General features: G+C 46.3%; 1 protein-coding gene across 1 annotated transcript; it reads right to left on the bottom strand.

The window, feature by feature from the left end:
• Positions 1-790: 790 nt before the first annotated feature.
• Positions 791-26,124, bottom strand: LOC147881051 (Exostosin family protein). The gene is made up of 4 exons (XM_087369735.1): positions 26,034-26,124; positions 25,207-25,839; positions 1,482-1,741; positions 791-1,365 (listed from the first exon to the last, which is right to left on the bottom strand). Exons 2-4 carry the CDS (start codon positions 25,820-25,822, stop codon positions 817-819), a joined length of 1,425 nt encoding a protein of 474 aa, XP_087225861.1. The 5' UTR covers positions 25,823-25,839; positions 26,034-26,124; the 3' UTR covers positions 791-816.
• Between the last annotated feature and the right edge of the window lie 345 nt (positions 26,125-26,469).

A 26,469-nucleotide genomic window follows, 5' to 3' on the forward strand; every position in this document is an offset into this window, starting at 1 on the left:
CATGTTCGATTTTCCATTCCCATTTGTTTTACGAATACCTTCAAGTGCACTTTATGGTGCATCAGAGGAGATACAAGATTGTATAAGGTTTGGGTGGAGAACATTAGGAACCTATACTAGTAATCTTGCTGCTAGGTTGTATCTAAGGGGTGATCTTGAAAGGACACTTATCATATTCTTGCTTAATTGCTTGCAAATTGTGCCCAAAAAGCTCATTGCTTACATAAATTCTCCATTTTGCTCGTCTTGGGGCCTCCTAGTAACCATTCCGACTGGCTGTTGGATTTTGTAAGTTTTTTCTATAGAATCTATCTACACACGTATAAATTTCCACTACTCTTGACATTTGGTGAAATCTTTTTCAACTTCTCCTAATCATGACCCCAAAAGGAGCTAACCAGTCCTTTTAAGTACAAGAAGAAAGCCAATGTCCAATCCAATATAAGCATAAAGTACAAGACATTTGTGATTCCAACCATAATCAGACTTTGGCACCATTTTGTCCAATAAATCAATACATTGTTGTAGCAAATTGTAGCAAATACAAACACATGTACCTGAACCCTTGCCCCACATTGATGCATTTGAGTATACTGAGTTATTGGATTTGCAAGTCACATTTGATCACATACTTTGAATGTACACATCTGAAGTGATAGAATGTGCAAGGAGACACGAATACTACAAAAGGCCACAAGGATAAACAAAAGATAATAAAAGTAATGAGTTAAATATTATTTGATAAATAGGATAATTTCGTTTAAATCCTCAACAATGAAGGCTTCATTGAAGGCTTCATTAAGGCATAAATGAACTTTACAAACATTGGCACCGTGCAGTCACCGAAGTCCCCAAAGGTTTCCTTCTTTCCCTAGAGATGGCCTCCTTTATGTTAGGGATCTTGCTGACGATCTTCTTCCAGATTAGATTGACTGCCCCCTCCTCCATGGGCCCAACTCCACCAGCAGATCCACTGTCATATTCAAACATGTGTTGCACCTGAGCCAGATGGCCCCGCATTTTATTCCTCTCATTGATACTGATGGCCTTGAGATGCTCTACCAAAAAGTTAGGTTGCAGAGCCTCATGCACAGCCACAAACACACAAAAATCTGTATACTCCAGCATTCCTTCAAAAGGAAGTTCAATATTATCACTGACAATAACAGGAATACAAAGGCTTGCAATTGCATCAAAGAGCCGGCAGGAGGTAGGTGTGTCTCCAGCAGGATGCAAGCAGAATTCAGAATTGCGCATGCCTCTCAAAGCTTGCTCTTGTCCTGTTATGTTGGGAAAGCCTTCTTCGAGGACAACACCTGGCTCATGCTCCAGAACAGCCCACAGCTTGTCCCGTACAAGGCCTGTCTGTTCTCAATGCCACCCACAACAAGTTATGGTGAGAACACAGAATCCCTTATTTTGATGCAAAACCAAGGCAATACCCAAATCAAAGCAGCTTTCACTAACACTGAAAAACTTACCCTGTGTCTGTGCCTTGCGCCCTTGAAATATAGAAGAAAGTCGCGTTGAGAATCCTTGGAATGATGCAAGGTAGGGAGCAAGTGTGTATAAGGAACAATAACATCCTTCAGCAAGGACACTTGTCTGTGAGGAATTATATCTAAAGGTACAGGCTGTGCCTCCATCGCTATTGAGTCTTCCATATACCATCCCCCAAAATCAACAACAAGGAGCACAGCTGGTGCTATCTCTGCCCTTACATGCCACATGGCTACGGGGTCTGTCAAACAGTGCATTCCAACCTCATTCTCCATCATTTCAGGAGATTTCTGGAAAAAGAGTATCAAGCAAGCATTATTACTGTTGAATGTTACTGGCAAAACCAATAAACCTAAACAGATTCAACAATATTCCAGGAAAAGAAGAAATATCCCAATTTTACCAGACACCAGAGGTTATGGTATAGGGGTAATAAGTCCTTTTGTAAAATTACCAATCGAAGGGAAAATCTGGTAAATGCACAAGAAATCAATGTCTGGTGTTAAGCCTAACTAAGTTAGACACTAGAGCACACCAGTTCTGAAGACGATACAGGTTCGACACCAGATCCCTTGTCATTACAAAATAGAATGCTGACGGTCATCAATAGCAAACCCAAGAAACATGATGGAAAGAGTTTTGGAAAATCCAGGAAAGACAGGTAGATAGGCAGTGAAAGAAGAGAAATTACACAACTCCCATCTTGAAACATTAGCCAACAGCTCCCACCAAGCAGAGCTTCACATTCTCATTCGATCAATGATCACCCCACAATCTATCTTAACACCACATATTCCTTGCAACCACCTTCCACCTTCTAGCCTTGGGAGCAAAGCCCTATTTTTCCAAAAGGATCACCACCTCCTAAACCAGTACATATTCTACAAGTTCACAGCATCGTTAAAGCACTCTTGCTTCACCATCTGCAACCAATTCATCAATGACCAGCCAGCAAATCACCAGATAGGTCTACCAATCAGGCCTGTCTGATGCAACACCAGTTCACCACTGTAGAAGAGTCATACAGAAAAGGAATACTACAGAAAATGATCAACCCACAATGATGATATTGTGACGAGCTGGCATCCACATCGGATGGCCCATATGACCTGGTGCCCACATAAATTGGTATTGGGAAAAGAGCATTTGGAGACATGACAGCAGGTCCGTCCCCGAGAAATTAAATTCTTCGTCTGTTGCCATTTGTAGTCGAAGCTAAATTTAAGGGCAATAATCTTTTGATTTTATTCCAATTCTGGCAGTTCTTTTATGGTCAAAAGCTGAATTCCATTCTAGCCAGGTAACATTTGACGGCAACGTTACTTTTGCCGAGACCTCGTCTGGTACTGTCATTTGAGTTACAGCTAGCTTGGCAAAACTTTCTGAAGTACCAACTACAGTCCTACCAAATCAGATTTTCCTCATCACAGTGGGTTGTGACTGGTTGAGTTTTCAAGGAGCAATTATAGATTTCCAGTCAAAATGTCCAAGGAACCCAGGTGTTCCAATTATTCCTTGGTTTTCCTCAAAAAGATCTACTGTGACTTTGTCATCACCATTCTCTGGGAGCATGTACAGATCTAATTATTGCTTGTTGCTGTCTCTATATTACTGTCTTTGAGTAGCCCATGCATGATTCAGCTCTTTCAGCTGCTACACACTGTTTGGAGCTACTGCCTACAAACAGAATCACGTGTTTTGAAGTTGCCTACCTTCTGAGAGCTGATTGTGAGCTCCTCTACTACCCAAAGGTAACTTTGAGATGTCGCCCAACACTGAATGTCATCTCCCAAGCAATGAAAGCTACTGTCAAGCTCTCAAAGACTGTCGCATGATGTCTCTCTCTTAGCCATGTTCCTCTGTCATCCTCCATAGCCATCGCCTCACTCTCTTGCTCCATTTTCAACACCAATGTCTCACTTTATATCTAAAGTCAGGATATTGGCAAATCCCAATCCATCCTTCAGATTGTCCAAAAACAGCTTTCAGGATGGCTGTATGAATTTCATGTTCATGCCACTCTGCATAAACAATACACAAAAGCACATTTCAATGCTTGACAATTCGTCCTCACGATCTCATAATCACAGCCACAGTTTTAGTTTATTTGGACAATGTTCTCATCCACACTTCAAAATGGGAAGAACATAAGTAGGTACTCACTCAAGTTTTCCATTTCTTACAGCAGCACAATCTAAGATTAATGCTGCTCAATGCAGATGGGCTCAATCTCAACTGAAATATTTGGGATTTATCATTGCCAAAGAAGGTATCAGGTCAGATCCACAAAAAATGCAAGCATTACAAGAGTACCTAGTACCTCAAGAGAATAAGAAGGTTCAAGAATTTTTTAGAATGGCTAGATTTGTTAAAGGTATCATAGCCAAAGAGTGTTGATGTGATGTGAGATGTGCAGTACTAGGAGATCTACTACTCTTTCATGTTTGAGTGCCACGTGTCACTATGGGACTTCTCCGATATGCACTTGGTGCATGTGTGTGAGTGTGTAGCTATATAAGGCTTGTACTATGTAGATGACATTTTTCTAACCTTCTAATGGCTTCATTTCTATGAACCATTCCTGATGATTTGTCGTGTGAGATGATGCACCGCTGTCGACGTACCAAGGATCTTGTTCCACTTGGCCGACTTGATAGTTGAAATCCTCTTTGGGATTATAATCAGTGTCTGGGTACACTGTATCAGTCTGATGCATTTCCTCGCTTGCAAATAAACATATTACCATGTTCATTTGCAAAATCAATGTGACTGGAATGTCCACCACGATGATTTCCTCTGCCACAGAAATTCCCTCGATTGCTACTGGATTGACCGCCTTGGTCGTACTACTTCTTGCGGCAATCTCTTTCATAGTGTCCAAACTTGTGACAGTAGTTGCATTGAATGACACATTGGTGGATGCATTCCCTCATCCTTGAAATCTTCCTTAGTTGGAATGATTTCCTCTTTGCTGATTTTGATGCTGCTGAGGATGATGCTAATGTTGATGTTGATGCTGACTTTGATTTTGTTGTTGTTGATGATGACCACTCTAATATGATCTACCTTTGCCTCTGCCTCTGCTTCTATTTGAAGCTGTGAATGCCTAATCATTAGAATGACCTTTTCGTGCTTGAATTCCTTGAGTCCTGAGTTCTTCCACCAAGTAGAACTGACTGAAGTTCTTCCAGTGTCGAAATTTGTCGTTGAATGGCAATACTCTGGACTAGATTCTCATATCCCTCTCCTAGTACATTCAAAATTACTTGAACCATGTTTGGGGACTCATAGTCTCTCCTACCTCTCTCTCTCTCTCTCTCACTCACACCATGTTTCTAACATGGTATAGAGCAGGTCAATCCTGCCATAGCTGCCCTGCCACGTCATCTCTGCCCTAAGCCTAACCCTAATTCTGCTCAAGCTCCTTCCCCTTGCAGACGCCTCAGTTTTACTTCATTTTACCTCTGCTTTTGAGCTGCCCCCTATCCGTTTAGGTCTTCTGCCACAGCCGCCTCAGTCATCTTGCCTCTCATTCTTACAGCTATTTACATCAGCCTTGCCTCTCCATAGCCTGCCACCACCAATTGGGACCTCTTGGAGCTGTGCATAGCCCCTGTGACAGCTGGTCAGTACCCTGTTCCACAAGCTTTTGATCCGTTTTATTGCCGATTTTAGGGTTTCCAGGATGCTACAGCAGACCCAACCACCTCATCTTTGAAGGCTTTTTTGACTTGTTTTGAGGCTGGTACTGCAATTTCGAGCTATTTTGAGAGTGCTGCTGCACAATCGCCTATACCAGAAGCTTTTTCGGGGCTGCTCCTAGCCTCCAGCTCATCTAGAACAGCCGATTTTTGGACTGGTGACCTAGAGGCTTGCTACATCAGTTTTCGATCTGCTGTTGCATTTTTGGTACATCTACATGTCTACTGCAGCATCTCGGTGTATATACCTAGATGAATCCAGGAACATTCCCAAACTCATCCTCTAAAAACACAACACAGTGCAGTTTCAATCTCATGAGAGTCACTCACAAGGTTGAAAACCATAAACTCCATCATGCATAGCAGGGACTAGCTACTATGACATCCCCACTGACGTCATCTCGGTGTAGTTTGGAGCTGGTTTGCTGAGGCGCTTCACAAATTTCGAGATATATCATTGCATTTGACAGCTGAGACCTCGCCTCCATAGAGCGGCGGCTCAGGGAGCAAGACAGAGGTTCTCAGTGTCTTAGCGACAGGTTCAAGAGCGCTCGCCTTGAAATTCACGACACGGAGATTCGGCGGGCTGAGTTATCCTATCACTCCTCCCGGGCCCAGTGGGTGCAATAGGGGGACAAGATGACAAAGCAGTTTTTGTAAGAAATCCTAGATTTACTATATTTAGAACTGTGCTAAGGAACAGAAAAGAGACTGAGATAGCAGAGAACAAGGAATATTTGTATTGCTTGAATGTCTGTAGGGTGGATGTGATTGTCATCCATACAATTTGGCCTCTCTTATATAGAGAGTGAAGAGTCACACATGAAAAGGTGTGTACTCCAAAGGGTATGTGCATGAAGAGGTGTGTACCCCTTGTGAAGGGTGTGACCCTTGATGAGAGGGTACATTACAATAGGAATGTCTCTTCATTAGAATGTCTCTTGTGAAGGGTTATGCCTCATTAGGAAGTGTCCCGTCGAAAGGGCAAGTGTCCCGTCGAAAGGTCATACCCTTCCACAAGTGTCCATTCATTAAACCATCCATAAGTCTAGAAAGAGAAAGGAATACGTCACAGATCGTGACATCCCCTCCCACTCAAAAGAAGACCCTGGTGGAGAGAATGAACTGATGTAGAAAATATCACTGTAAATGCTGAAAATACTGCTGTAAAAGATCAGGGTACTGCTGTAAGTCTTCATCAGACTGCCAAGTAGCGTTGGAGTCGTCCAGATCTCGCCAAAGAACAAGGAATTCCGTGATAATTCGATGTCGAGTCTCTCGCTGTCGATGGTCCAAAATACGCTCAGGAATAAGGAGAACATAATCGTCTTCGATTTCTAGGACATAATCACCTGCAGGAGGAACTGCTTCATCGCCTGGAATGTACGTCTTTAGCCAAGAAATATGAAATGTTGGATGGATTTTACCCCATGATGGTGGTAATTCCAATTTATAACTTAAAGGTGAATTTTTCTTGACGATCCGGAAAGATCCATAGTATCTTGGTCGCAACTTAGGAAACACAGACTTAACCGTCTTATAGCGATGTGGGGCTACAAATAATAGCACCATGTCACCAGTGTTAAATTCCAGGTGACGTCTATGTTTGTTGGCAGACCGTTGATACCGCTCTTGCGCTTTTCGCATATGATCCCTGACTTGCAGTAGAATGTCTTGCATTTCTTGAACCAGTTGATCAGCTAGGGCCACTCGATGTTGAAGTACAAAATTTGTTGGTACAATCGGAGTGTGTCCATAAGCTGCTTGGAATGGAGTCATGCTGGTGGCACTATGGAAAGAGTTATTATACGCAAACTCAAGGAGTGGTAGATACTCTTCCCAGGCTGAAGGCATGACTGAACATAATGTCGAAGCATTTCTTCCAGAACTTGGTTGACTCTTTCAGTCTGGCCATCTGATTCTGGGTGGTAAGCTGAACTGAACAGTAGAGTTGTACCCAAAGATTCGAACAGTGAAATCCAAAAGTGACTGGTAAACTTAGGATCTCTGTCGGATATGATATTCTTGGGTAATCCATGGTGTCGGAAAATGTGTTGTATAAAGAGTTTGGCTATGTCCGGGGCCTGTGCACTGCTTTTGCAAGCAACAAAGTGTGCCAATTTGGACAAGCGATCAACAATTACCATAATCTGAGTGTTACCTCGGGAAGGTCGTGGTAGTGTTGTAATGAAATCCATGGAAATACTTTCCCACCTTTCAGTTGGAACTGGAAGAGGCTGAAGAAGTCCTGTTGGAAGTCGTCGACTTGCTTTCATTTGTTGACATGATAAGCAAGATGTAACCATGTTGATGACATCTCTTTTCATTTGAGGCCAGTAGTATGTTGCACTGAGTAACCGATAAGTCTTATTGATGCCTGGATGGGCAGCATAAGGAACTACATGATGCTCTTTTAACAAAAGACGTCGAACATCCTTGTCATGTGGTACACAGACGCGATCTTGATAATACAGAAGGTCGTCCGTATAAGAATAGGATGAGAAAATCTTTTGTTCGGAAGTCGAAGGTTGATCTTTGGAAAGAACCTGTACTGCTGTGCCGAAGTCTTTATACTTTCCTTTGAATGAATTCGGAACATCCACAGATAATGTAGAGATTACCATGGCTGATGCTAGAGGTAACCTGCTGAGAGCATCTGCAACTACATTGCGTAGTCCTGGTATGTACTCAAGTTGGCCAAAAACTCAACCCAGCGTGCTTGTCGAGCATTCATGACTGGCTGAGTAAAGATGTACTTTAAAGAGTGATGGTCTGTTTTGACCACAGAGTCGGCACCCATGAGATAATGTTTCCAAGAGCGATAAGCATGTACAACAGCAAGAAACTCCTTATCATAAACCGGATATCGGGTTTGGATATCAGAATGTTTATGGCTGTCAAAAGCAATAACTCTGCCTTCTTGCATCAAGACTGCTCCTGTAGCGATGTCGGAAGCGTCGGTCATGACCTCAAATGGAAGATTTGGGTCAGCAATAGCCATAACTGGTGTGGTAGTGAGTGCTTGCTTGAGTTGTTGGAAACTATACTCTGTTTCGGGAAACCACTGAAAAATTGCTGTGCTTTTCAATAATTCGGAGATAGGAGCTGCGATTTCGGAAAACTGATAGACCTTTGTATGGTAGAAGTTTGCCAATCCGAGAAAAGAGCGGACATCATGAACATTCTTAGGAGTAGGCCAGTTTCGGATTACCTCGACCTTCTTGGGATCCACAGAGATACCTTGAGCTGAAATAACATGTCCCAAATATTCAAGTTGGGTCTTGAAGAACTCACTCTTCTCAATGTTGATGTAGAGAGAATTTGAGCGGATAACTTCAAAAACTTGGTGAAGATGTTGTTTGTGCTCATGTAGGGATCTGCTGAAAACGAGGATGTCATCGAGGTAAACGATGACGAACTTATCGAGGAAAGGCCTGAAGATGTCGTTCATTAATGTCATGAATGTGGCCGGGGCATTGTTTAACCCAAAAGGCATGACCAAACATTCATAGTGTCCATACTTTGTTCGAAAAGCTGTCTTGTACTCATCGCCTTCTCGTATGCGAATTTGATGATAACCTGAACGAAGATCAATCTTGGAGAATTGTGTTGCGTGGAGAAGTTGATCGAAGAGGTCATCGATGTGAGGCAATGGATACTTGTTTTTGATAGTGAGCTTGTTGAGGGCTCGGTAGTCGATGCAGAGGCGCATAGACTTGTTCTTTTTTTCCACAAGTAGTACAGGAGATCCGAAAGGGCTGCGACTAGGCCGAATGTGACCTTTGTCAAGTAGTTCGGTGACCTGTCTTTGGATTTCTTCATTTTGAGTGTGAGAAACCCGATAAGGAGGTTTTGACGGTGGATTACTGCCGGGAGTAAGTTCGATTGGGTGATCCACTGGTCGTCGAGGTGGCAACTGCTTTGGCAATTCCTGTGGAAAAAGGTCCAGGTAAGGCTGGAAAAAAGGTTGGTTGAGGTATTCAAGAGGATCCTTTGTTGGTGTCTCCTCTACTGCCGTAACCAACAGAAGTGAAGTCTTTGCTTGGCGTTTACGAACCCACTTCTTTACTTGTAGGGCAGAGGCAACTGGGGTTGAAGGAGAATCCCTAGAACCAGTTAGCTCAATAAGTTTTCCCTGGTGGACAAACTGGATAGTATGGCTGCGAAAACTGATTGATGGATCATAGTCGTAGAGCCACTGTTGTCCGAGTATGACATCGTACCGAGAAAGAGGCATAATGTCGAAGTTCAACTTGTCCGTATAATGTTGGATGCGAAAAGACAAGTTTTTGATCCTGGTGTTGCACAAGAAAGTAGTTCCATTGCGAGTTCAATCTGATAGTCCATTAGACTAGGACTAGTGGTCAACCGAAGTTTATCGACCACAGAACTGGCTAGGAAATTATGAGAACAGCCACTGTCGATGAGGATGGTGACCGTTGTTTCACGAATCGATCCTTGAACACAAAGTACTTGAGTGGCCAGGGAAGGTTCGGGGTTGCTGGCAAGGCTCAGGTGGATGGTATTCGCCATTCGAACAGCTTTGCCTTTCTTGTCTTGTGCTGAGGTAGCATCTTCTTTTAGGGAAGTGCTAGGTTCCATATTAGAATTTTGCTTTGGTCGCTTGGGACAATCGAACCATCTACGGTCGCTTGTACAGATGGTACAAAGTCCTTTTGAGCTGGAGTTGTTCTTCTTGTCAGTGGCCGCACCTTTATGTTGGGGATGTCGGTAATGACTTTGTGAAGAAAAAGAAACACGATCCTTGGGGGAGTGCTTCTGTTGGAATCCAGCAAATGATTTCTGAGGCTTTTGGGGATCTTGAGACTGTCGCTGACCTTGATTACCGAAGTTTTTTCGAAACCTGGTATTTTCTTGAGGGCGAGCACCTTTGGCCATAGGAGAGTTCTGTGTGCGATTAGCACTCTGCTTCCCTGTGTTTAGGAAATCTGTAATGCGCTCTGCGTAAGCAATAGCGCCATCTGTGGTGGTGATATTTGCTTTAAGAACATCAATGCGTAACGAGGGATTTAGGCCTGAGATGAAAGCATGAAGGCGATCATCCTCAGTTAAACCATCAATCTCCAGCACCAATGTGGTGAACTGAGAGATATATGAAGACAGGGAACCCGTTTGCTCCAACTGTCGGAGTTTTGAACGTGCTTGGAAGTCCACATTGGCAGGTACAAACTGCTTACGGAGCACGTGTTCAAAACGTTCCCATGTTAACACACTTTTTCCGTCCTTTAAGCGTCTTTGCCACCATAGAAATGCTGTATCCTTCAGGAGGGAGGCTGCCAAGGCGATCTTTTTGCCTTCCGTGAGGTCAACAGTGTTAAAATACATGCGCATTTTAGCGAGCCATTGGTCAACAGTTCGGCGATTACGTTGACCAGTGTAGGCTTCTGGAAGTTTGACGTCAAGTCGTTTTGTTTTGGAAGCTTGAAGTAATCGGTAGAGAGCACGCAGTTCAGTGTTTTCTACCTCTGGTGAGAAAGAGTCCGCATCGTCGTTGGGTTGCGTCACGTCGTCCTCTGTATGTGCTGGACTTCGAGAATCTTGGAGTTGTTGAACTTTTTGAACCAGGTCGGAGATGCTGTCCTGAAGCTGAGATATTTGAAGTTGCAATAGAGATTCACTTTGGACGTTGCCTTCAGGGATCTTTTTGGGACTTGAATCTTTAATCTCTGGAGAGGCTTCACGCGAGCGGTGCGACATGTCGAAAATCCCTGTGAGAAAAGCACGAACTTGCGCTCTAGTTTGTACCATCCCTGAAAGAGGATTCGGGCTGCTCCCTGAGGTTGCTCATATTGGAGGGGGCAGGCGAGGCAGGATGGAACCACCCGTGGAAATCTGGTAAGGGAGGTCCTGTCTGAGGTAACACTCGAGATTCTGAAAAAGGTGTTACTGCTCGTGATAAGACAGGGGTAGGTAGCAGAGTCCACGGATCTGAAAAAGGGTAAGGAGCTGCTGTCGGAAAAGGAGGATATCCAGGAGAGGGAGTGCCTTCAGAATGTAAATACTGACTTGGAGAAGGTACAACCTGTAGAGGAGGATATCTGGGAGCTGAAGGAGGTGGAGAGTACCCTGGGGATGCCGAAGGAGAAGGGTAAAACTCTCTCCAAAAATGAACAGCAAACTCCTGAGGAATATCGTGTTCCGGATATCTTCGTGTCTCGTGGAACACAACCTGTACTGTGCTGAGGAAATAATGTAACTGAGGTGCCTCACGCAGAAGGTAGAGGATGTGGTCCAAGTCACTCGGAGGGCACGTGACACAGAAGACCCAAGATGCAAAGGCTCCAAAATGGGCTAGCTGTGCAATTTGAACACGATATTGTGTAGTAGTAGGTGCCTGAGGTGTCCTTGAAAGGCCGGGTGAATTACCAAGGGTTTCCATGCTTTAATGTGGATTCTTTCATTTGCTGTAATTTGTTAAAGAGAATCCGTAAAAAGCAGATTGGAAAGACTCCACCTGGCAATACTTTAATCTGCCAAGTGATTGCGTAGAAGAAGGCTGCAAATCGTTGTCCGGAGGTCCATGTTGCAGTGTTTTGCGAGGAGTGCTCGAGGCTTGTCTGGTCCGGGCTGTCAACGGGCTGTCTTCATCGCGCGAATAGTTGCAACTGGTGCTGAAATGGCAGGTAAAAATGGCGAAACAAGGAGAGGGCAACAGGCTGTCAGGAAAAGGCAGGTATCCAGGGCTGCAATGGCAAGGCCAGGGCTGCAAATAGCGAGGGGGGCTGTCAGCGAAAATGGCGAGGTAAGGGCTGGCAGTAACCAGGGATTGGCAGCGTAAATGACGAAACAGGGACTGGCAGCGCAGGGAATGGCGAACCAGGAACTGACAGCGCAGGCTGTACGGCTGTACGGCAGGCTTGCGCAGGCTGTACGGCAGGGCAGCGAAAATTCGTACAGGTTGTACGGAATAACTGCGCAGGGGGGGAGTACGGAAAAGATGGCGCAGGGCTGTACGGCTGGCTGCGCAGAGACTTGCTCGAGATCCGTACGGTGCAATGAAGAGGTTCGCCTCTTTTCGTTGGGGGCTGCCCAATGGGTTAATTGCCCAAAATTAATTTGGGGGTTTAGTTTAACCCTAGGGTAGCTAGGGTAAACCTAGGGGTAGGGGATGGGTTTAATTTTTGTCCCTTTTTACCCCTCTAGGTACCCTTTTGTAGGTACTTGGGGCCTAGGAGGTGTGCCTATTCGAAGGGGTGTGACCCTTGGAATAGGTGCACCTGTTCATGAGGGGATATGTCCCTATTGTTAAAAGGGGTGTGACCCTGCATGAATAGGTATGTCCCTTTGCCCACGATGGGGTATGTCCCATGAGTGAGGAGTCGAGACTCGTCACCAAAAGGTGTGTCCCATGGTGGAAAAGGTGCGTCCCTTGGTTTTGGGACAGCCCAAGCACCTGAAAGGACACGATTTTGGTCGTGTCCATTCACATCAACTTGTGATGTGAGGGAGATGGAGAGGCCAGGATGACTTTAGGCCGGGTAGGCGTTAAAAAATTTTACGCTCATCCTCTCCATCTCTTCCATGCACAATGTGCACGGGTGTCCTTCTAGCGGCAAAAATGTATCAGATCAGCGCTAGAAGGTGGGGGACATTTCCTACAAGCAGGAGCGAATTTTGCTCTGATACCACTGTAAGAAATCCTAGATTTACTATATTTAGAATTGTGCTAAGGAACAGAAAAGAGACTGAGATAGCAGAGAACAAGGAATATTTGTATTGCTTGAATGTCTGTAGGGTGGATGTGATTGTCATCCATACAATTTGGCCTCTCTTATATAGAGAGTGAAGAGTCACACATGAAAAGGTGTGTACTCCAAAGGGTATGTGCATGAAGAGGTGTGTACCCCTTGTGAAGGGTGTGACCCTTGATGAGAGGGTACATTACAATAGGAATGTCTCTTCATTAGAATGTCTCTTGTGAAGGGTTATGCCTCATTAGGAAGTGTCCCGTCGAAAGGGCAAGTGTCCCGTCGAAAGGTCATACCCTTCCACAAGTGTCCATTCATTAAACCATCCATAAGTCTAGAAAGAGAAAGGAATACGTCACAGATCGTGACAGTTTTTCCCGACCACTGGGCCCCGATCGGCAGGCACACAGCTGTAGCGTCTCCGTGATTCGCAAAGCATCATGCACACTGACCCACAGAAGCTTTTAGACCTGACCACACGTTTTTACAGCCAGCTCTTTCAGACGGAGAGGATGACCCCAATAGGTCTTGTGGCCCGAGAGGTAGTTTGGGACCACCTTCCGACAGTAGTCTCATAGGATTTATGCAGCAGAGTAGAGGAACCTTTCACAAATGAGGAGCTCTGGGAAGCCCTCAAGGCTCTCCCGACCTAGAAGTGTCCGGGTGAGGATGGCTTGACTCCGGCTTTCTTCCAGAACTTCTGGGAAATTATCTCCACCCCTTTCCGATTAGCTTGCCAGGAGATATTTGACACAGGCTCCCTCCCTCAATCCTTGAGCAGGGGGTGGATTTGTTTGATCCCGAAAGGGGGAGATAGGTCAAACATTCGACAATGGAGACCGATCACTCTGCTTGGTACTGCATACAAGATCCTTGCCAAGGTCTTGAGCTTGCGGTTACGGCCCCATCTTACCGACATCATCCACGACACAAACCGGGTTCGTCCAAGAGCGTAGCATCCTGGACAACATCTTCACGTTCTGGGAGCCAATGGATTGGTCCACGGAGGAGTCACAACCGCTGGCCGTCCTCCTCTTGGATTTTGGGAAGGCCTACGACAGGATGGAGTGGTCCTTCCTGGAGGGTACTCTGCGGAGATTGGGTTTCTCAGATAGATGGGTCAAAGGAGTTTCTGCGCTTTATGTGCAGAGCTCTGGTTAGATGCTTATCGGAGGACACACGGGTGAGGCCTTTCCTCTCTCTTGCTCGGTCTACCAGGGCTGCCCACTCGCTCCCTTCCCCTTCTTGTTTGTGGCGGAGGCTTTGGGCTATTACTTGAGATCACTAATGGCGGGCCTCACAGGATTGAGGCTCCCAATCAGACAAGAGGAGAAGCTGCTCGACTCGGAGTTTGCAGATGACACCGCCTTGTATGTTGAGGGCACCACAGTGAGTCTGCAGAGAGTCGGAAGCGCCTGTCTATCTACTGCGAGGCCTTGGGTGCACGGATCAACTGGACAAAATCCATAGGTTTCTTCACAGGCTAGGAGGAGACACAGGAGATTCGTGAGTGGGAGAGTGACTTTGGCTTCAGATGGATACCACGGGGCCAGACAACGAGATACCTCAAATGCTAGGTTGGTATTGACATTACAGCAGAGCAACAGATCACCCCGTTCCTTGAGAGTGTTTAGCGCAAGCTTCTCTAATGGAGCTCAGCCAAACTCTCTCTAGCAGGTCGCGCCTTAGTGGCAAACCCGATCCTTCTTGCCACGACCTGGTATAAAGCCTCCTGTTGGTGCTTTCACAGAGGATGCATTGGGCCGCTCCGACGGTTGGTTCGGAACTTTCTTTGGGCACGTTCGGATGGCACGAGGAACACTAGAACCCGGGTAGCTTGGCAGACGGTGATCATGCTGCAGGGACTAGGAGGCTTGAATATCATTGATCCGAAGATGCAGAGCAGAGCCCTCCTTGGCAAGTTGGTTGTTCACGGCCTCACCCCAGGTGGATAGCCTTGGAAGTTCCTCTTATAGCGAGGGCTTCTAAGGAACACCCCACGCACTGGGGCACAGTGGTAACCTTCACACAGATGGATCTTCTCAAAGGTTGCCCTTTTCCCCCTTGATGAGAAGCCTCCATAGAGTTTAGCATAGACTAGCAGGGGGTCTCATTCGTGCTCCGCCTAGATGCAGAGAAGAGTTTGAGCGTCAGCCCCTTATGTGGCACCCAAAGATCAAAGATCAGGAGGGACGTATGCTCGGACAACGGACTCACATTGGTTGGGCATAGTGGGACAGTGGTCCGGCCGGGCCTTTGGCCGTTGGAGCACTTTACCCATGGAGGCAGAGGCGAGGCTTAACGCCCTAAAGCATCTACAAGGGCTAGGGCAACGGATGAGCGAGATTGACTTGGCCATTCCTGACACATCCCAGCACTCCTGAAACCCCTGATCTGCAAACAAACCACACACAACGCCAGATCTGAGCAGGCTGCTCACCACCCAACCATGACATCTACGGGATGTGATCCCGAATCAGAAGATGTCCCCTCCGAGCCACGAGCTGAGCTACTAGCACGAACTCCCAATCAGATCCAAACCAGCCTGGTGTCCCATACCACCAGGTGGCACTGTGAAGCCCTGGATCTGCCACTGGGCCTTGGGCTACGGTAAGATGCAGGCGCGTCCGCGACTCAATCCAAGATCAGACCTAGCACCTGGGAACGAAACTTGCTCCCAACTGCACACTGAGAACTGAACCCCCTGGGCCTCTTTTATAGACTCGGGCCCCGAGCACCAAAAATAGCGAAGACCTATAAATAGTTCGTACCCTTGCCACTCAACCCGAGAATCAAGCCTGCCTAGCTCTAAGCCTCCCCAGGCTAACCTGAGCTAGTTCTGTGTACCTAGTACACGTCAGATACCAATCCGTGCACATGACATACTCCCCCTCCTCTAAGAACTCACTCCTGAGTTCGCTAAGAAATCTGGAAATGTTCTTTGGAGGTTTTGTAATGTCTCCCATGTTGCATCCTCCTCAACACGATCCTTCCACTTAATCTTGTATTCCCTGATAGTACGATTACGAATCTGTCTTTCACGAAATTCAAGGATACACTCAGGTTCGAGAGGAATAAAAGTCAAATCTGTAACTTCTATAATCTCATGAGGAGAAACAAGTTGATCATCTGCATCCAAGACTTCTTTCAGTCTACTAACATGAAAGACTGGATGTACTTTAACATCAGGAGGCAATTCTAGTCGATATGCAACTGGTCCAATTCTTTTAATGACCTTGAAAGGACCACAGTATCTGGGGGATAATTTCGGAACCAAACCAGTACTTAGGCTCTTGGATTCCTTCGGAATTCGCAAATATACCATCGTTCCTTCAGAGAACTCTCTAGGTGAACGATGTCTATTAGCATAAAATCTGTCCCGATCTTGGGCACTTCTAATAGACTCTTTGGCAAACTGCAACATTTCCTGCATATCTAGCAAGAAGTTCTTAGCAGCATCATTTTGAATCCCTTTTAATCCAACCATAACTGGTGACTTAGGTTGAAACCCGTACATAAGCATAAAAGAACTGTAACCCGTACTAGAATGCTTTGCACTGTTGTAAGCAAATTCAATCATAGGTAGATAATCTTCCCATGAAGACTGTCTCTTAGATACATATGCCCGAAGCATGTCTTCAACCAACTGGTTGACCTTTTTTGTACTGCCATCGGATTGTGCATGATCCGAGGAACTCACACTTAGAGTAGTTTCCAACTTCTCAAATACAAGTGTCCAAAAGGTACTTGTAAACTTTGAGTCCCTGTCACTAACTATGTCAGATGGCAAACCATACAGCTTAAACAAGTGGTCCACAAACTCGTGAGCCAGCTGAACAGCTGATATAGTTGTTCTAGTAGGTAAGAACCTAGCCATTTTTGTCAAACGGTCAACTATGACCCAAATAGAGTCATGACCCTTGCGCGTTCGAGGCAAACCAGTAATAAAATCCATGGAAATACTTTCCCATTTATTACTTGGAATCTGTAATGGCTGTAATAAGCCCGCGCTTCTAAGGCGTTCTGCCTTAGTAACCTGACAAACTCGGCAACCTACTACATAGTTCTCAATAAATGCACGCATCTTAGGCCAATAAAAGGTATGCTTCAGAAGAGACAGAGTCCTATGTATACCCGCATGTCCAGCACTAGGAGCATCATGACACTCCTAGAGAATCTTGGATTTAAGGTCCAAAACATCAGGCACACAAATCTTTTGATTCCGAAACAGCAAGCCGTTCCTAATCATCCACCACTGACCACCCGCCGCCTGTACCATAGGTGGCACAATCCCTGAGTCCTGGTCAACTATGGAGCTCCCATCCTGGACTCTTTGCCAATAAGAACTGAAATGACTATCAGTTGCGTATAGCCCTCTCAAGGATTGAAATAGGTCTGAGGATATTTCCGTAAATGACAGAGCATTTACAAACTTAACTCGACTTAAGGCATCCGCCACACTATTCAACGAACCCTTACGATAACGTATTTCGAAATCAAAATCCTGCATTAGTTCTGCCCATCTAGCTTTCCTTCCTCTCAATTCTGATCCATCACACACATACTTAATTGACTGGTGATCAGTCAATACAAGGAACTTTGAACCATACAAGTAGTGTCTCCAAACCTTAAGAGCATACACTACAGCATAAAGTTCCTTCTCGAGTGTGGGCCAACGATATTAAGTGTCGTCTAGCTTCTTACTCTCGAAAGCTACAAGTCTGCCCTCTTGGAATAGAGCTGCCCCAATCGCATAATCGCTCGCATCGGCCTCCAAAACATAAGGCCGGGTAGGATCGGGTAATGCAAGAACGGGTGCTTCCTTGATAGAGAACTTCAAGGTTTCAAAAGCCTTGTTCATTGCATCATTCCAAGAGATCGGCTGGGTAGACCTGCGTCCACGATCTTTCAATATGTTGGTCAAGGGTGCCGTGATACGTGAATAATCACGCACTGACTTCCGAAGAAATACCGTAAATCCTAGGAAAGAACGAAGTTGTTTCACAATCTGAGGGATAGGCCATTCTAAAACCTTCTGGATACGATCCAGATCAATGCTAATACCTTCAGAAGAAATCTTGTGTCCTAAGTAAATGATCTCCTTCATAAAGAAGTCACATTTACTCATCTTGGCATAAAGCTTATGCTGTCTTAGAACAACTAAGACAACCCGGAGGTGTCCGATGTGATCCTCAAGCGTTTTACTATATACCAAGATGTCATCTAAGAACACAACAACAAATTTGCCCAGAAAATCCCTGAACAAATCGTTCATCATCTGCTGAAAAGTAGCACGAGCATTGGTCAAACCAAAAGGTAATACGAGAAACTCGTAATGACCATACCTAGTCCGAAATGCGGTCCTATCTATGTGTTTAGCATAGATACAGATTTGGTGATAACCCGTACGCAAATCAATCTTAGTGAAATACTTCGCTCCGGCCAAACGGTCTATCAAATCATCGGAACGAGATAAAGGATAGCAGTTCTTAATTGTGACTTTATTTAATCGTTTATAATCTATACACATTCTCCAGGAAGAATCTTTCTTCTTTCTTAAGAGGACAGGTGCACCCCAAGGTTGGGTGGATATAGCCCATATTCAGGTAATCCTGAAGCTGGATAGCTAACTCATCCTCCTCTACCTGGCTCATCCTATAAGGTGGTACACTGATAGGTTGAGCCCCTGGGACTAAGTCTATGCGATGATCTACTGCCCGTTCTGGAGGTAAACCTTCCGGCAGTTGAGCTGGGAATACGTCTTTAAAATTATCTAACAACATTCTCAATTCACGGTGTTCAAACACACTTAATTCATTCTTGTTAATTACCGAAACAACAAATGAAGAAAGTGGAATCAAAACACACTGATAGACATCATAATGAGAATTGTTTAATATATTCCGAAGCTGCATCGCAGATACAATAGGCCCCTGAGAAGAGGGAATTTTATCACACTGAATACAAAATTGGGTGTCCTTATCTACAAAAGAAAGCGTATGCTCCGTCCATCCGATCTGAATATTGTGGGTTTTAAACCACTCTCTCCCGATCAACAAGTCTACATGCTCCAGATGCATAACATAACATGTAAGAGCTCCCATGTAGGCCTGAATCCGGATAGGAAGCGCTTCAACCTTGCGATCCCAAAACTGCTTCCCAGCTGGAAGCTGCACCTCATAGGTGTGGTCGCTAGGTAGTGTGGACAGCCCCATCTTCTGCACAAATTTGTAATTAACAAAATTGTGAGAGCTGCCCGGATCAAAGAGAATGTGAACCTGTTGGTCCATAACTTCTCCATAAACTCGGAAAAGATCATGGGAACCAAACAACGAAGTATTGAAAGTACAATTACAAGAGAGTGGGCAGGTAATGACATTTACTGAAATACCTGTCATCGCGACTTGGTTCGCTCCCTTGGCGGCGGTACGTGGACCCGCCTGGAGCTTCGGTCCTAGCACCAACTTTTGGTTCTTGCGCTTAGGACACTCATTCTTTGTGTGGCCCCGCTCCTCGCAATAGAAGCATCGTCCTTCTTTCTTGAGCCTCAGAGTGCGAAGGAAACGGGCCTTACCATTCTTGGCTGGAGTCAAGTTTTTCCTGGAGGCGTTGTCCGTAGACTTCGTCTCCGCAATACCAGTCGTATGCTGAAAGAACTTGCGTTTGTTCTTTCCACTCGTGTCGGTAACTGTGGTTGCTTTGGTACTGGCCATGGTATCATCATATATGCGCGCATAAGTCATGGCCTCCTGCAACGTTGTGCATTTGTTGTTCTTTATCTGCAACTTGTAGGAGTCTGGCAAACCATCCACAAAGAAACCTAACAAGGTCACTGGATCCATCTTAGTGGCCCTGGTTTGCAGATCCCGAAATCTTTGAAGATAAACTTCAAAGGTCGAGTTTAATTTTGACATATCGAGGGCTTTGAGCTTGCCAACGATATCGTAATCATCCTCCTTCTTCAGGAACTCCTTCCTAAAGATCCCCTCAAAATCTGTCCATGTATCAGGCTTAGGCTGGAGTTCCTTCCACCATAGCAAGGCTTTACCTGACATAAACCCTGCTGCAAGCTGGATCTTTTTCTCATCTGGATATGGGTGGAATTGGAAGTGTACCTGCCACTTGTGTAACCAAGTGTCAACTACCTCCTTTGTTCTCGACTTTTGGTCGTCCGGAAAAGGGTCTGGAGTTATATTCGGGCCTAGCACTGAAGCCATGGCATCCACATGCGTGAGTGCCTACACAGTGCTAGCCAGAAGGGTGAGAGTTGCTTGTATTTCCTGGAGTTGCTGTGTCAACCCCGATTGATTAGCATTGACCTGCTCGAATTTGCCATCAAGAGCAGTCGTAAATTCACTGAAGGCCTTTTTGGTTATCAGGTCATCATAGAGACCCCGATCCTCCTCTCCCACAGGAGTGTAATCCAAATCCTACTCTCCCATGGTGAACTCGGGATTTGCAGCATCAGACATGACTGAAATCTGATTTGAATACGAACTGAGAGAAATAACTGGCTGAAACGAAGCACAGAGGAGAATGGAGCAGAGGAGAACCGTCCCGAAAGATGCCGACGGAAAGAGATGCTGGAACCTGGCGAATCGGAGCCCACGAATCCCGAGACCTCTATGAACCCGCTACCGGATGCACGTGCTGCTGAAGTGGCTGTACGGTCTGCTGACGTGGCTGTACGACCGCTGACGCAGGCCGTACAGATGCTGACATGGACTGTACGGCATCCGTACAGTCTGCGGGTACCGTCTCAGAGCAGGGGGTGCTAACGCAGGGCTTGCTGCAGCGGGATCCGTACAGATGGCGCTGGCTGACGCAACAGGGTACGGCCGATGGCGTAGGCTGGCGCAGGGTGTTCCGTACAGATCCGTACGGTGCTGATGCAGAGCCGTACGATGGCTGACGCAGGCTGGCGCTGGCAGTGTACGGCTGCTGCAGACTGTACGGTGCAGAGGTAGAGCTGGCGCAGGCAAGTACGGCTGATGCAGGCTGGCGCACAGTTCGAGGCACTGCTTCGAAACTCTAGGCTGGGCTTGTGGGTAGGCTAGTACCCTGCCCCCCACCTATATAGGGAGCAGGGCAGCCTTATTTGGAAGCTCTGCTTCCAAAAAAGGCTAAGCTCCCCTAGCTTTGGAGGGGGTGCTTTTTCGAAAAAAGCACCCTCTGCGCAGGCTGCACGCAGCCCAATGCACAGGCTGTACACAGCCTGTTCGCCGCCCTACGAGCCTCTCTTTGCCCCAGCCTGTACCGTACTGTCCTAGGCGTCACTTCTACGCCTCCCTTTCAGCTTTTTTCGCCTCTCTCTCCTACCTTTCTGCTCTCTCTCCACTTCCTACAGCCTTCTCTCACAGGCCCTTTCAGGGATCTCGATTTCTCTCCCTCCTTTTCTTCTTGCTTTTCCCAGATATCTCTCCACCCCTCCTATCCCAGGTACCCAGCAAAAAACGCAGCAACAGATTTCGAAATTTAGGGCATACCTGGAGGAAAAACTCGTCAAAAGTTCTCGCATCAGAAGTTCCTACCTCAGGAGTTGGCTCTGATACCAACTGACACATCCCAGCACTCCTGAAACCCCTGATCTGCAAACAAACCACACACAACGTCAGATCTGAGCAGGCTGCTCACCACCCAACCATGACATCTACGGGATGTGATCCCGAATCAGAAGATGTCCCCTCCGAGCCACGAGCTGAGCTACTGGCACGAACTCCCAATCAGATCCAAACCAGCCTGGTGTCCCACCACCAGGTGGCGCTGTGAAGCCCTGGATCTGCCACTGGGCCTTGGGCTACGCTAAGATGCAGGCGCGCGTCCGCGACTCAATCCAGGATCAGACCTAGCACCTGGGAACGAAACTTGCTCCCAACTGCACCTCCCAACTGCACACTGAGAACTGAACCCCCTGGGCCCCTTTTATAGACTCGGGCCCCGAGCGCCAAAAATAGCGAAGACCTATAAATAGTTCGTACCCTTGCCACTCAACCCGAGAATCAAGCCTGCCTAGCTCTAAGCCTCCCCAGGCTAACCTGAGCTAGTTCTGTGTACCTAGTACACGTCAGATACCAATCCGTGCACATGACAATTCCTGAGTCCTCGTGGGAGGAACTTCGCATATGGAGAGACAGCATATGGTTGGGGCAGTTTTCTCGTACTGGTGTCCCCTTGAGGATGTTGATGCAGCGAGGCAGCACGCACCCCGGCTCCTTCCGTGTAGGACTTGGAGGCCTACTTCAACCACTCACTAAGAGACCTTGAGATGGATGGGAGTCTTGATGGGATTCACTGGCAAATGATCAGAGTGGTGGACGTTTGGGGAAGGAGTGGCACATTGACCCTCCCAGTATCTCAAAGCAGGATGCCCCTAGATGGAGCCTTTGGCTGTGAAAGGGTAAACCCTTGAGGGAGGTCCGGTGGGATCCAGGAAAGTGGTTCTGGCCTTCCAAGGGCGGCCTAGCCGAGCAGGTGGATGAGGTACCCTTCTTTTCCTACACCACAGGGATTGGCAGGACGCTTCAGCTGGACTCATCGAGGTGGACCCCCTCGAGGGAGAGGCATTGGGTGACCCATAGAGTGCCCCGAGATGTTCGTTCTAGGTTTAGGATGCGGTTATGGTTCAGTTTGCAGCCGAGGAAGATATCCTACTTCTTCTGGCTAGCCGCCCAAGGAGGCTTGCCCATTGGACCGTGGTTGGAGCAGATGCGAGTGGAGGGGCAGTGCCATTGTTGCTCCGATGGTCTCCTGGAGACCATCCCACACTGCCTGTGGAGCTGTCGTAGCACAACGAGGATTTGGATGGGAGCCCTCATGGTCATGACACATGTGCAGAGTCTTCAGAGAGAACACCTGGGAGATGGTGGCTTGGTTGACAAAGGAAGGACACACGTTTCAGATTGATGAGATCTCCCCAACCTACCGGATACAGGGTTGGAGTATCCAGAGGATAGCACTCCATGAGGCAGTCCCTCTTGGCAACCTAGCTCCTCCTCCTAGGGAGAACAGCGTTTGGGAGGTGGTAGCCAGCATCACGACGTGGAACATTTGGGTGGCTCGTTGTAGTCTCATGATGGGTGAGCATCCGGTTCCACCCTTGGCTACCCTAGTCGCCATCTGGCAGGACATCATATACACACTACAATCCACCTGGGAGCGTGGGACTCCAGGCTCTAGGGCGACTATCGAGAGGCGTGCTTGTTTCTGCAAGTCTTGGCCTGCAGGAGTTTTCTACAACTTCACCCTGTGAGGGATTCATTGGTTGTATAGTTCCCCCACTTGGTTGTTAACCCTAGTACCACAGATCGCCTAGGCAGTGAGCTGGGTTTCTGTTGAACAGGCCGGTTTTTTCTTTCAGCCTTTTCCGGTTTTTTCCATACTCAGCACCTTCGGGGCTGCTGTCTTGTATGAAATCTTTCAAGCATTAATAGAAGGTTCCTTTCTTTGGAAAAAACAAAACAAATCATGCAGCACTAATAGGCTAGATGAAGAGAAAACATCTCCAAGAGCAGTTAGCCAGAGCGGTATGGTTTTTCATCATTCAGATTATTAACAAAAGATTAAATAGAACTCTATGTCAGCCATGTATGTCGACCCTCAACTCTCTAGCTAGGATGTCTCCCTACATTACGTTGTGGCAGCCTAGAATGGGATTGACTGATCACATTAACATCAAACGTAAAAGTGCCTTGCAATGGGCTGACCATTTGCAAGATGCTCTCACATTTGTTCAACAGAATGCAGCAGAGCATCTCAAGAAAGTGCAAAGCTGACAATGAATTCTTTACAACAAAAGACAAAGGCCAGTAAATTTCTCCACTAGAGTACTCGTGATGGTTCATTATCCAGTTCAGAAAGAGGTTTAAGAGAGAATTTTTTTGGCAAGATGGATTGGCCAAACAAGGTGGGGATGCCCTGCCTTTTGGAAAATCATTATAATTGTAAGTGTATAGTAACTTGATTAAAAGGGGGGTGTTGAGAAATGTGGTGCCACAGAGTACTAGAGTAATGTGAGAAGAGTGGTATGGAGAGAAATTATGTGATTGGTAGAATAGCAATATTGCATCAATGGAGTGATGACATGTGTACTGGGAAAAGATGATGTTGATCTTACTTACCTACTTAAGAAAGCACCCTCTAATGGAATGGTATCGCTTGTCTTTCAACTTCTATGCCTCACTAGGATTTTATCTGGGTAGATGAGTGGAAGAGAGGAGAGAAAAAAGGTGAAAGTGGTGTGTGTGTGGTGGTGGATGGACCAGTAAATAAAAGTGGGGCCGTGGCTATTTTGGCAAGAGTGGGGTCATACAAGAGACAAAGAGAGCCTCCATCTCTAGAGAGAAATACCTTACAAAATACGAACGCATTTAGGATATCCACAAGAGGACAAAAACTTGACCCTAACAATACACTAGGAGCACATTAGAAAGCTTTAAACAACCACTAAACCAAAACTTAAACTGGTCAAATTGACCAAATGAACTGATTAGCAAAAAACTAATATGTTCATCCTTTAGACCCTTGCAGGGCCAAAAAACAGTTGTCAAGGCAACATATGCACTACTGCTCACATCTCCCGAATCAAACCTTATCATGCTAGGACTGGGGGCGAAGACATGACGACCTGGTGTCCACATCAGATGGCCCATGTGACCTAGCGTTCACTTTAAATGGCCTAGGTGGAAGAGCATGACGCTCCAGATGCTTCTTGCCTGTACCAGTTGGTTAAAAAGAAAGCCCTTTCAGGCTCTTGAGAAAGGCAGAGCTGTTTTGGTTGTGATCTGTGCTGTATGTCGAGTCCCTTCTCTTTCTTGTTCTGTACTCTTCTCTCGACTGTTACAATATGCATGGAACAAAGCTATATGTGAAAACATTTGTAAGTTGAGGCTAAGCTCAGATGATCTAGAAGTGAAATAGGAACATGGAGAATTTGCCGGCCATGCATGATGCAACCAACCAGAGGTAGACTTTGGGGAGCACACACCCGATTTACACACCTAAGAAGAACCCTCCAAATGCACCAGAACTTTCTCAAATAGAACATGATTTGCTTCGGCAGTCATAAAAGATCGCCCAGATTAAAATATTCATACATTTATTCATACAGAAAGATACTCAGTTCCCTACTTCTACGGATCAAAATTACAAAAGATCTGCAGTGGAGAGCAGAACTAATCAAACGCAGTCCTTACAATAATCAACCAAATCCTTTTCTTCACTTATGCTCAGACACAGGATCTGAGTGGCATAACTACAGAACATATCTCCATAAACGTCAGCAGAATGTCATACTATACCTGTGAGCACAAAGACATGATCACGTCCACCCGATCGTCGCCATTCAGAGGAATTCTTTACTATCTCCACTACCCGAACTTGGCGATCATAATCGGCATTGTCCTTCTTATGTCTGAACTTCCCCTTTGCTTTATGCAATTGCAATTCCGCGCTCAAAGTAGCGAAAAAAGGCACAAAAATTATATCCGCCTGAGCTGAATTCCACACCCTCCTCGCGACTGACGTACTTCTCTGATCTTCAGGGGTCATAAGGTCTCCCAAAAGCCAGTATTCCGCACTATACTGCTTGATGAGAGGATCTTCCGAGTACGGTGGAAACTGGCCCTCGTGCGACGAAACTGCAAATTGCTTCTCGACTCGGTTTCCTTTCTTCGTGCTCTCAAAATCCCAATATTGGTCGAGAAGTCCATAGTTAAACTCCCGAGGAAGATCAGCGACGAAGACGTTGAGCTTATATCTGTCGGCATGAGGATCGTGTCTGGGAGGATTCCAGGACCTACAAATCTGCAAGGAGGGGGTGGAACGAAGGAGAGAGGCGAGGAGCACGAGAAAGAAGGAAGAGACAGAGATGATGAGGCCTGTTTTGGAGCAGGAGGAGATGAAACGACTCCACATTGTGGTGCGAGCATGAACTGCGAGAGATGGAACAAAGATTATGGCATCGCTGCACTATCTGCAGCAACAAAATACAATGCAGAAGCAGATTTTTCGAGCAACAAAGCAGCAATGGCAAAACACAACAACAACAACAACCAGAGGATCCTACGAAACTAATAATGCATTGCAAAAACAAAATCATAGCAGAGGAATGATGGAAACAACTCACTGGCAAACTAGAAGCGATGGAGCAAATCTGATCCTGCAAAACAGCAAGAATCAACACAGAAAAACCTAAAACTGCAATCTTTGGAACCTCTGAGCTGTGTATATTTGCGTTCACTCACTGTCTGGCAATTTGTCTGTAACCCTACATGACGTCACCCGCTTTCCTAGATGACGTCACTTCAGTTTGGTCGCCCCACTGTCCATTCCCTTGGGAAGCTCTTTTGGTAGCCCCAGTTCAGCGTCTGCCCCCACTCCCTGTGTCCGTTCCCTTTGGAAGATCCTGTCAGCTTAGGCCACACGCGGTTGGCCCCTCACAGCAGCTGGGGCATTGCATGTTCGATCACCGATTACAGGAGCCTCTTTTGTCGATAAGAGCCAACACCTCTCACCATTGTTTTGGAGATTTCGAGTGGATTGTCGGTCCCTGTGAGACGATC

Source organism: Dipteris shenzhenensis, chromosome 31 (genome assembly GCF_047967505.1).
Source record: "Dipteris shenzhenensis isolate YYH24624 ecotype China chromosome 31, Dip_SZ_1.0, whole genome shotgun sequence".
Lineage (NCBI taxonomy): Eukaryota > Viridiplantae > Streptophyta > Polypodiopsida > Gleicheniales > Dipteridaceae > Dipteris > Dipteris shenzhenensis.